The sequence below is a fragment of the Equus asinus genome, chromosome 13 (assembly GCF_041296235.1).
Source record: "Equus asinus isolate D_3611 breed Donkey chromosome 13, EquAss-T2T_v2, whole genome shotgun sequence".
Lineage (NCBI taxonomy): Eukaryota > Metazoa > Chordata > Mammalia > Perissodactyla > Equidae > Equus > Equus asinus.
In genome coordinates, this window is record NC_091802.1 from 7,836,510 (window position 1) to 7,849,469 (window position 12,960).

The following is a 12,960-nucleotide window of genomic DNA, read 5'->3' on the forward strand; positions in this document are numbered from 1 at the left end:
AAATAGATTGAAACAGTACAGATTGAAACAGTACAAAGCATGACTTTATTATTGCCATATCCGCATATATTTATTCCTATGTGCTACACACATACATACACACACAACTGTTAAAAAGGTGCACAAACAACATCAACAGGTGTGGGGTTCAGTCCTTCTTTGGAATAAGCTTTCAGAGAGCCAATATACAGCTCTACCAGTGGAGCTTTGGGCCTGCCTTTACTACACACAGCCACTAGGTTATATGTTACGTCAGAGCTGTGATCCACCCCTGAAAGTCTGAGCCGGTAGGGTCTTGACTTAATAAAAGCTTCTGGTACAGTTTGATTGTGAGAACCCTATCAGAATAAGATGATCAGTCTCACGTAGGCCGTCTTTCTTGTATAAGGTACTAGAAATCTGGAGGCAGCAGCTTCTCCACCACCCACATCTATTTTTCATCAGTACCTGAGCAGTAGGATGAGAGAGTGAAACTTCTCCAGGTTAGCTGGAACCTTCCATGTAGCACAGTGATCCACAGTCCCAGCTTAGAAGGCCGGGGGATAAGAAGGTGGCTCCCCTTCCCTGGCGCAAAGTCCCAAAGTTGCTAAGATTAAGTAAACCTCACTGTTCTCAGGTTTTTGAGTATGCATAAATCACGTACTCACCACAAGTTGACAAAGTTGATGAAACTTGGGGAGAATTCTCTTTCCTCAGAATTGCTCAGCTGTGGAGGATCTCCTTTTACGACTTGTGTTAGTTGATCAAATACACTATTCCACTTTGGATAAGGAAATCGGCCCGTGGCCAACTCGTACTAAAGAGAACACAGACGAAAAAGCAGAACACACTAGGCATTATTTACTGCTTCTCAGTGGAATGGCCATGTTGAAAATTCAACCTCCGAAAGTCTTGCAAGAGCCTTGAACCAAACCCAGATCAGGCTGAGGCAGAATCTTCTGAATTATTTAGGCTAGGTGCAGGTGATATTTAGAAATCAGGATAATACAGAGTTTTCTGTATCAACCAAATTCAAGGACTAAGACCTAAGAGAAACACCAAATTTAAACCGTGACAACGTCCCTACAGTGCATGCTCCAGGGCAGCCTGTGGTTCTGAATCATTTGTATGAGAGATTCTGGAAGGCTGGTTTTAGAACTTTTTTAGTACAAAGTCTGCACAATTTATAGTCATCTGAACAGGAGGTCATGGTCCAGAACAGTGGTCAAATTCTTTTGTAAGGTAAAAAAACATTCAACAAACAAAAGCCCAATCTGAGCTGAAAGGAAACAACGTGCAAATCCTGATCCACAGCTATTCTGTAGTTACTACAATTTCAACCACAACCTGAAAGTACTATTTCTGAAGAAATCAAGTCAGGGTCAAACCCTGCACCCTAAATCCTAATAACAATGCTCAGGATAATATTTCTAAAGGATAGCAAACCAGACTTGAAGAGTCTCACAGAGGCATGTCCCAATCTGTCAAGAGTCAAAAATATCTGTGAATAGTATTCTCATCTTTTTCCCTCCCTATTCTGAGAATAATGAAAACCTGGAAATTGTGCTTTTTCCAGGAAATATATCTAAATCTGCAGTGTGGCCTAAATGAAACCCATTTTATGTGCATTGACAGGTGATCAATATATGAGGATGAGACTTCAAACTTATTAGAGAGGAAAATGGCATGTAAGAGAGAAAGAAAGCACCATCTGAGAACACTGTCTCAGACTTTCTTCAGCTTAGATTCAATCTTGTCAAGCTGGTCAAATATTAAATTACTAGCTTATACAACGAAAGGAAAGCTGTCAAGCAAACATGAACCCATCTTGAAATAGACAGCTGGTGTGGGGAGGCCTTCTTCCCCGAAAGATGCCTCCTCAGCTCACCGCTGTCTCCAATTCTGCACCTACGCCTGTGAGAAGGCAGGCACACATGCACGCACACACACACAAATCACTCTTTTCGCTGAAGTTTCTTTTTGATTAAAATACAAATGCTTTGAAAGAAGTAAACTTTCTTGGTTATTCACAGCATTAAGAATAACTTGATTAGATTCAATCTTGAGAACAGGTTTTAGTAAGAGAGGGAAAAAGTAGGAACACATCATAAGGCAAAGGACAGGATCTTAGAAATTAATTTCACACATTTCTTATAATTTTTATAAGATTATCTATATCAAAAATAAATTATGAAGCAATTGTAAGTACTGAATTTGATTTTAAACAAAGTTTAGCCAGATATACTAAAGGAACTTGCTGAAAAAATTTGTAAGTTAAAACCTTTCACAGAATAACATTTTGTTTTTAGACTAAAGTAAATGCTTCCTTTTTAAACATAGCTGGCTTGGTCAGAGGTAGGTATTTCTGAATCATGAATATCCCTTACACCAAGCAGCAGCCTCAGCTAGAAGCTAGAGGTCCTGCTGCAGTCTTTGGAACAATCAGCAGACCGAAAATATGCCCAAGTTCCATGTTCTGTCCTGACTATGAGGAAGGGATTCCTTCCCCTTTAGTCAGCTGATCCACAATGAGAGGAGACTCCAGGAGGCATCGCCCATATCTGGTCACAAGGGAAACTCAAGGGAGTCCTCTGCCGAGGTGAACTATTAGCCTGCCACTCTCTTACAGAGAGAATTCCCTAGGCTTGGCAACATGACCCACCAAGGCTAACTACAAAGGGTATGTGATTCCGATGTATAGGAAGAGGATCCTAGGACCATACAATGCAATGAAGAAATGGAGATTATTTAATAAGCTACAAAAAAGTTCATTGCTCTGAATCAGTGTTAACTCTGGGCTGTGGGGTTGTACTGAAGATGGGAGGAAAATGGAAGGAAAAGTTTTGGGTTGCCTATCAAACAGGACACAGCCCCATCTAGTGATGGAAAATTCACATCAAATGTTGAAGAAGCTGTAGAAGCTGTCCAAAAATGTCATTAAGTCCCGGTAAAACAGCACAAGAAAATAAATCTAAAACTTCAAAACAAAATTTGGTAATAAGGAAATAAGCAAATAAAGATACTTTTTAAATAGAACCAAAATTTCAATACAGCTCACAGGTGAGAAAGAAGAGTTTATTTAATTGTGCTTTTTAGGTGCAAATTAAGTAGCATTCTTACTATTCTCTCTCAGTGTTGTTCTAAAGTAGAACTTTCATTTAGGATTGTTACGCAGGTAGTTCCTCAACAACTGAATACTGTCAGCTCATTCATTTTTGACTCGCCTGTTCAGTGAATAGAAGATTCCCAATAGAAACTATTCTCACGCATATAAACACGTACACTGAACACAGGCACCATACGCTGTATGACTGCACACAAGACCCTTGCTGGGGACGGGAGCAGCCGACGCGCCTTCACTGCCCCACTGACTGCAGGCGAGCTGCCTCCCTGTTGCTGATCTTAGTGTTGTTGCTGGCTTCTAGCATCTGTGGCCAAGAGATCCAGAGCGACAACATTAAAGAGCCCCAGGCATGTCATAAAACCTCAAGGGAAATAATCAACTCTGGTTTGATTTAAGGTAAAAAATATGCTTTTTTCCAACAATTAGATAATATAGTCCCTGTGTTTATAAACAGGGGAGGGAGGGGCGAGGTAAATAAAATCAAAGACTAGAAGAGAAAAGAAGCAGTTCTTATGATGGGGGGAAGATTGATTAAATTTTCTTTCATTTCTGAATTTCTTGTTACACTACTCTAACAAGATAGAGTCAACATACACATACCAATGTGATCCCCAAACTCCAGACGTCAGAGCGGACATCATATCCTTGTCGCGATGCACTTGGGTCTATTCTTTCAGGCTGGAACACAAAGAAAAGTCATAGTCATTAATTATGCATCCCCTCAAGTTGCAGGCAAATGGAAGCAAAGCTGGGTAGGTAGCCAAAACGCCAGCACACTCCTAGATGAATCCATGACTAGGGTCAGACAGGGAGTAACAGGAAGTCACAATCATATTAAAGACAAACAACAAAAAACCCAGCTCAGTGGCCACCTCCATAAAGGGCACACACAGCTATTCTACTAATTTTCCCCCCTAAGGACTTATAAGCATTTACAAAGCTAAAGCTGAGAACACACAAAGGGAGAAAAAGAAAAAACAATAAAGAATTACAGGGTCACATTACTAGCAAGTAGTGGTAAACAGAAGAAAAAGAAAAGACTAGGTCTTCTTATTTTACCAGTCTTTGTTTCTGTGAATAAGGCCATCCACAATATATTTGAGATACAAAAGCAAACATGAGCTAAATTTATTATAATTATTGCACCCATTCTTCATCATAAAGCTAAGTTTATCACTATGTATATCTTCAAAGATATTTGTGTAGTAGTCATTTTAACCAAATTAAGGCACTGCCGATATCATAATATATTATCCTATCATATAAACAGCAAAAATCATTTTTAGTAATTTCTGTGAAGGGAGCACTACTCATTTCCTTGAAATAAGGGACCATTATTTACATAGTGCGTCAAGGATGAAGAAGAACAGAGAGGGAGGCCATCAGGAGCACAGAGCTGACAATGGATCCTTAGGTAAGACAGAGAGAAACTGCTGCTGAAAGAAATGTCCAGAGAAGTATAATAGTTAACTGTATTATATTCTCTGCCTGTTGGCAACAACTAGTTTAGAGACCTACATATTTTGTTTTGAAATGAGTACCGTTCAGTGAAAACTGCAAAACATTGCTGAGAGATAGCAAGAAGATCTAAATAAATGGAGAAACACAGCAGGTACTAAAAAACTCAATATTATGTCAAGATATCCACAGGTGAATGGATAAATAAATTGTGGTCTACAGGTACAATCAAAACTTCTCAGCAATAAAAAGAAAGAACTAATGCACAGAATAGCATAGGTATATCTTTAAAACAATATGCTTAGGGACATCAACAACAATACAATAATAGTAGGGGACCTCAACACACCATTAACACCAATGGACAGAACATCCAGACAGAAAATCAACAAGGAAATAATAGAATTAAATGAAAAATTAGACCAGATGGACTTAATAGATATATATAGAACACTTCATCCAAAAACAGCAGGTTACACATTCTTCTCAAGTGCACATGGAACATTCTCAAGGATTGACCATATTTTGGGAAACAAAGCAAACATCAATAAATACAAGAGAGTTGAAATAATATCAAGCATCTTTTCTGATCATAATGCTATGAAACTAGAAATCAATGACAAGAAAAAAGCAGAGAAAGGTGCAAAAATGTGGAGACTAAACAACACGCTTCTGAACAAACAATGGATCATTGAAGAAATTAAAGAAGAAATCAAATATTATCTGGAGACAAATGAAAATGAGAACACGACATACCAAATCATTTGGGATGCAGCAAAAGCAGTCCTAAGAGGGAAATTCATCGCAATACAGGCTCACCTCACTAAACAAGAAAAAGCTCACATAAGCAACCCCAAATGACACCTAACAGAACTAGAAAAAGAAGAACAAACAAAGCCCAGAGTCAGTAGAAGGAGGGAAATAATAAAAGTAAGAGCAGAAATAAACGATATTGAAACAAAAAAGACAATAGAAAGGATCAATGAAACAAAGAGTTGGTTCTTCAAAAAAATTAACAAAATCGACAAACCTTTAGCCAGACTCACCAAGAAAAGAAGAGAGAAATCGCAAATAAATAAAATTAGGAATGAGAGAGGAGAAATCACAACAGATACCAATGAAATACAAGGGATCATAAGAGAATACTATGAAAAACTATATGCCAACAAATTGAACAACCTGGAAGAAATGGACAAATTCCTAGACTCCTACAATCTCCCCAAACTGAATCAGGAAGAAATGGAGAATCTGAATAGGCCAATCACAAGTAAGGCAATAGAAACGGTAATCAAAAACCTCTCCAAAAATAAGAGTCCAGGACCGGACAGCTTCTCTGGAGAATTCTACCAAACATTCAAAGAAGACTTAATATGTATTCTTCTCAAACTGTTCCAGGAAATTGAGAAAGATGGAGAACTCCCTAACACATTCTATGAAGCCAACATCACTCTGATCCCCAAACCTGACAAGGACAACACAAAGAAGGAGAACTACAGGCCGATATCACTGATGAACATAGATGCAAAAATCCTCAACAAAATTTTGGCAAACCGAATACAGCAATACATCAAAAAGATTATACACCATGATCAAGTGGGATTTATACCAAGGACACAGGGATGGTTCAACATCCGCAAGTCAATCAACGTGATACACCACATCAACAAAATGAAAAACAAAAACCACATGATCATCTCAATAGATGTAGAGAAAGCATTCGACAAGATCCAACACCCATTTATGATAAAAACCCTCAATAAAATGGGTATAGAAGGAAAGTACCTCAACATAATAAAGGCCATATACGACAGACCCACAGCCAACATCATACTCAATGGACAAAAACTGAAAGCCATCCCTCTGAGGACAGGAACAAGACAAGGGTGCCCACTTTCACCACTCTTATTCAACATAGTACTGGAGGTGTTGGCCAGAGCAATTCGGCAGGAAAAAGAAATAAAAGGAATCCAAATAGGTAATGAAGAAGTAAAACTCTCGCTGTTTGCAGATGACATGATCTTATATAGAGAAAACCCCAAAGAATCCATAGAAAAACTATTAGAAATAATCAACAACTACAGCAAAGTAGCAGGGTATAAAACCAACATACATAAATCAGTAGCATTTCTATACACTAACAATGAACTAACAGAAAAAGAACTCAAGAACTCAATCCCATTCACAATCGCAACGAAAAGAATAAAATACCTTGGGATAAACTTAACCAAGGAAGTGAAGGATCTATACAATGAAAACTACAAGACTTTCTTGAAAGAAACTGACGACATAAAGAGATGGAAAGACATTCCATGCACATGGATTGGAAGAATAAACATAGTTAAAATGTCCATACTACCTAAAGCAATCTACAGATTCAATGCTATCCCAATCAGAATCCCAAGAACACTCTTCACAGAAATTGAACAAACAATCCTAAAATTCATATGGGGCAACAAAAGACCACGAATTGCTAAAGCAATCCTGAGCAAGAAAAACAAAGCCAGCGGAATCACAATCCCCGATTTCAAAACATACTACAAAGCTACAGTGATCAAAACAGAATGGTACTGGTACAAAAACAGGTCCACAGATCAATGGAACAGAATTGAAAGCCCAGAGATAAAACCACACATCTATGGACAGCTAATCTTCGACAAAGGAACAGAGGGCCGACAATGGAGAAAAGAAAGTCTCTTCAACAAATGGTGCTGGGAAAACTGGACAGCCACATGCAAAAGACTGAAAATTGACCATTCTTTTTCACCACACACCAAAATAAACTCAAAATGGATTAAAGAACTAAAGATTAGGCCTGAAACAATAAGGCTTCTGGAAGAGAATATAGGCAGTACACTCTTTGACATCAGTTTCAAAAGAATCTTTTCGGACTCTCTAACTCCTCAGTTGAGGGAAACAATAGAAAGAATAAACAAATGGGACTTCATCAGACTAAAGAGCTTCTTTAAGGCAAGGGAAAACAGGATTGAAACAAAAAAACAGCTCACTAATTGGCAAAAAAGATTTACAAGCCACTTATCCGACAAAGGGTTAATCTCCATAAAATACAAAGAACTCACACGGATTAACAACAAAAAAACAAACAACCAGATCAAAAAATGGCCAGAGGACATGAACAGACATTTCTCAAAAGAAGATATGAATATGGCCAATAGACACATGAAAAGATGCTCATCATCGCTAATCATCAGGGAAATGCAAATCAAAACTACACTAAGATATCACCTTACACCCGTTAGATTGGCAAAAACATCCAAAACCAAGAGCGACAAATGTTGGAGAGGTTGTGGAGAAAACGGAACCCTCATATACTGTTGGTGGGAATGCAAACTGGTACAGCCACTATGGAAAACAGTATGGAGATTTCTCAAAAAGTTAAAAATAGAAATACCCTATGACCCAGCCATCCCATTACTGGGTATCTATCCTAAGAACCTGAAATCAGAAATCCCAAGAGTCCCTTGCACGCCTATGTTCATCGCAGCATTATTTACAATAGCCAAGACGTGGAACCAGCCTACATGCCCAGAAACTGATGATTGGATAAAGAAGATGTGGTATATATACACAATGGAATACTACTCAGCCATAAAAAAAGACAAAATTGGCCCATTCACAGCAACGTGGATGGACCTCGAGGGTATTATGTTAAGCGAAATAAGCCAGTCAGAGAAAGACGAACTCTATATGACTCCACTCATAGGTGGAAGTTAGTATATTGACAAGGAGATCAGATCGGTGGTTACCCGGGGAAAGGGGTGTGGGGGGAGGGCACAAAGGGTGAAGCTGTGTACCCACAACATGACTAACAAAAATGTACAACTGAAATCTCACAAGGTTGTAATCTATCATAACATTAATAAAAAAAAAAATATGCTTAGGGAAAGAAGGCAGACACAAACAAGTACACACTGTAAGATTACATTTATATGTAACTCTAGGAAAGGCAAATCTGATTGATAGTGACAGAAAATAGGACCAAATGATCTTTTTCGGATAATAGACATATTCTGTATCTTGACTGATGTGGTGATTACCTGAGTAACTACATTCGTCAAAATTCAAATTGTACACCAAAAATGGGTACCTATCACTTGTGGTCATGGTGATAATGTCATTCCAAAACTGTTGTGTGTTCTGTCACTAAGAGCTGGAATTTCTCGCATGTGTGTGTTAGGAAAACTTATCAATAAATTTAAAAAAGGATTCCATTTCCTTCCAATGTCACAGTGGAGCACTGTCTAACAAGCCCACCCAAGGATTATGTAAATGTACTTTTGTTTCTCTTGATACTTAGTATTCATTAGGGCTCAGACGCTTAAGTTACATGATAACTTGTCAATTTTTGTCAGGTAGCGATGTGAATGACTTCTGACCAATAACCCCAAAAGTTATTGTTTTATTGAGCGGGATATAATTAGAAATTTTGAATTTAAATTAATCATCTCATTCCAACATTCTTCTCTTTAGTGACCATAAATACTGAATTACACAGATGCTCTTTGAGCCAGTTTCACCATCTTGCCTGCCTAAGTTTTCTGATTAATAAGTTACATACATTTTTGACACAAATTCCTTCTTTATTTGTATGTGTAATATTTTTAACATTTTGAAAACTATCCTTTGAGAAGAGTGGTGATTTAAGAACTATGAAATTAATTAAAGATCCTGCATCCTAAATCTAAATCAGAAATATAGACTTGAAAAAGAAAAAGCTTTTAAAAAGTACAACAGGAAAATACCAACTTGGAGAAGAGGATATGTGACACTAACAAAAACAGCAAAAGTAACAGATAAAAAACAATTTTATACACAAAAAATAATTTACAATAAATACACAACTCAGGTTACTTTGTATTGAAATATATAAAATAAAATACATAAAAGCAAGGAGAAATTAACAACCACAATGATAACAAATTTTGAACTAATCTTTCTCAATTTTTTTGTATTAAAGAGATGAAAAAGTATTGAACAAATGTAATTAATAATACTGAACAGGCCTTTACTTTATTTTATTTTTTTGAGGAAGATTAGCCCTGAGCTAACATCTACCACCAATCCCCCTCTTTTTGCTGAGGAAGACTGGTCCTGAGCTAACATCTGTGCCCATCTATTTCTACTTTATTATGTGGGACGCCTACCACAGCATGGCTTGCCAAGCGGTGCCATGTCCGCACCTGGGATCTGAACCGGCGAACCCAAGGCCGCCAAAGCAGAACATGCAAACTTAACTGCTGTGCCACCGGGCCAGCCCCTGAACAGACTTCTCTAATATTTTCTAATATTTCACTTTTCACTTGACCATTTATCATGCTAAAAATAACCTTAATATATCCCCAAAGGCATATGTACAGGCTAAAATGTTTTGAAAGCAAGTAACAAGTCAAAAGATTAAAAAGAATCAATGAAACAATTCTATCAGTTAGCTATGTTCTGTAACAAATTACCCCAAAACACTTAAACAAGAAATACTTATTATTGCAAGGTTTCTGTAAGTCAGGATTCAGGGTGCATTTTCCATGGATGGTTCTGACTCAGTCTCTCATGAGTTTGCAATCAAGATGCCAGCTAGGGCTGTAGGCTTTACTGGGGCTGGAATATTTGTCATCAAGCTCATTCACATAATTACTGGCAGGAAGCCTCAGTTCCTCACCACATGAGTCCCTTCTTGAGCGTCTTTAAAACATGGTCCCTGGCTTCTCCCAAAGTGAGCAATCCAAGAAAGAAAACAACAAAGAAGCCACAATGCCTTTTTACGACCTACTCTCAGAAGGACACATCATCATTTCTACCACGTGCTATTCATTAGAAGTGAGTCATCACGTTCAGTCCACACTCAAGGCTGTACTTAGTCTCCATCTTTTGAAAGGAAGCGTATTAAAGAAACTGTGGACAACACAACGAAAACTACAAGACTTTCCTGAAAGAAACTGATGATGACATAAAGAGATGGAAAGACATTCCATGCACATGGATTGGAAGAATAAACATAGTTAAAATGTCCATTCTAACTAAAGCAATCTACAGATTCAACGCTACCTCAATCAGAATCCCAATGACATTCTTTACAGAAATTGAACAAAGAATCCTAAAATTCATATGGGGCAACAAAAGACCCCAAATTGCTAAAGCAATCCTGAGAAAAAAGAACAAACCTAGAGGCATCACAATCCCTGACTTCAAAGCATACTACAAAGCTACAGTAATCAAAACAGCATGGTACTGGTACAAAAACAGGTGCACAGATCAATGGAACAGAATTGAAAGCCCAGAAATAAAACCACACATCTATGGACAGCTAATCTTCGACAAAGGAACTGAGGGCATACAATGGAGAAAAGAAAGTCTCTTCAACAAACTGTGCTGGGAAAACTGGAAAGCCACATGTAAAAGAATGAAAATTGAGCATTCTTTTTCACCAGTCAGCAAAATAAACTCAAAATGGATCAAAGACCTAAAGATTAGACCTGAAACAATAAGTCTTCTAGAAGAGAATATAGGCAGTACACTCTTTGACATCAGTTTCAAAAGAATCTTTTCAGACACCATAACTCCTCAGACAAGGGACACAATAGAAAGAATAAACAAATGGGACTTCATCAGACTAAAGAGCTTCTACAAGGCAAGGGAAAACAGGATTGAAACAAAAAAACAACCCACTAGTTGGGAAAAAATATTTACAAGTTATTTATCCAACAAAGGGTTAATCTCCATAATATATAAAGAACTCACACAGCTCAATAACAAAAAATCAAACAATCCAATCAAAAAATGGGCAGGGGATATGAACAGACATTTCTCCAAAGAAGATATACGGATGGCCAATAGGCACATGAAAAGATGCTCATCATCACTAATCATCAGGGAAATGCAAATCAAAACTACACTAAGATATCACCTTACACCTGTCAGAATGCCAAAAATATCCAAAACAAAAAGTGACAAATATTGGAGAGGTTGTGGAGAAAAAGGAACCCTCGTACACTGTTGGTGGGAATGCAAACTGGTGCAGCCACTATGGAAAACAGTATGGAGATTTCTCAAAAAATTAAAAATAGAAATACCATATGACCCAGCCATCCCACTACTGGGTATCTATCCTAAGAACCTGAAATCAGCAATTCCAAAAGTCCCATGCACCCCAATGTTCATCACAGCATTATTTACAATAGCCAAGATGGGAAGCAACCTAAGTGCCCATCAACCAATGATTGGATAAAGAAAACATGATATATATACAATGGAATACTACTCAGCCATAAAAAAGGCTAAAACCGTCCCATTCACAACAACATGGATGGACCTTGAGGGTATTATGTTAAGTGAAATAAGCCAGATAGAGAAAGACGAACTCTGTATGACTCCACTCACAGGTGGAAGTTAAACATAGAGACAAAGAGAACTGATTGGTGGTTACCAGGGGAAAGGGGGGTGGGGGGTGGCACAAAGGGTGAACTGGTGCAGCTACAACATGACTAACAATAATGTACAACTAAAATTTCACAAGGTTGTAAACTATCATAATCTTAATAAAAAGTTTAATAAAAAAAAGAAACTGTGGACAAATTTTAAAACTACCATAGACTTGGATACTAAAAAACACTCCAGGGAATGACCCCATGGCCTAGTGCTTAAGTTCAGCATGCTCCACTTTGGCAGTCTGAGCTTGGTTTCCAAGCGTGGAGCTATACCACTTGTCAGCAGCCATGCTGTGGCAGTGACCAACATACAAAATAGAGAAAGACTGGCACAGATGTTAGCTCAGGGTGAATCTTCCTCAAGCAAAAAGAGGAAGATTGCAACAGATGTCAGCTCAGGGCAAATCTTCCTCAGCAAAAAAAAACAAAAAAAACCACTCCAGGAAACAGTTCTTACACCTAACATTTACAACAACTAAGAAAATGAAAATATGTCTATGTATACAAATGCATGTGCACACACATGCTCATGCTAAGGAAAGAGTAACACTTCATACTTTCAAGGAATTATCTATCTTTCCCCAAAGACTCCTGGCCAAGATGGATATTCAATCTCAAAGAAAAGAAAACTATGCCACCATAACTGTTTCAAACTCTGGGGAAAATTTTTTGAGCTTGAGGAGGCCAAAGATATGTTCACTAGATCACAAGATGATCAATAATTTCTTACTGTATGAATAAAATAAATAAACCTGGAAATTTTCCCAAGTGGATTTCTAAAGCTAACATAACCCACATAAAACCTTTACAATGTAAACTATAAACCAATCTCACTTAAACATCTTTATGCAGCAATCATAATATTAACATGCCAAATGTAAAAATACATTAATAGGGATTATTAATTATCCAGAAATGGGGATTATTTCTGGAATGCCAGAAAGGTTCAACCACCAGAAA

At 37.7% G+C, this 12,960-nt stretch overlaps 1 protein-coding gene across 3 annotated transcripts in view; it reads right to left on the reverse strand.

The window, feature by feature from the left end:
* Positions 1-12,960, reverse strand: part of MAP2K4 (mitogen-activated protein kinase kinase 4) — a 139,668-nt gene that overhangs the window by 15,404 nt on the left and 111,304 nt on the right. For all 3 annotated transcript variants that reach the window (XM_070482320.1, XM_044744691.2, XM_044744693.2), the window contains 2 exons: positions 3,704-3,781; positions 648-796 (listed from right to left, as the gene is read on the reverse strand). In XM_070482320.1, coding sequence (XP_070338421.1) covers positions 648-796; positions 3,704-3,781 — 227 coding nt within the window. The remainder of the gene's footprint in view (positions 1-647; positions 797-3,703; positions 3,782-12,960) is intronic.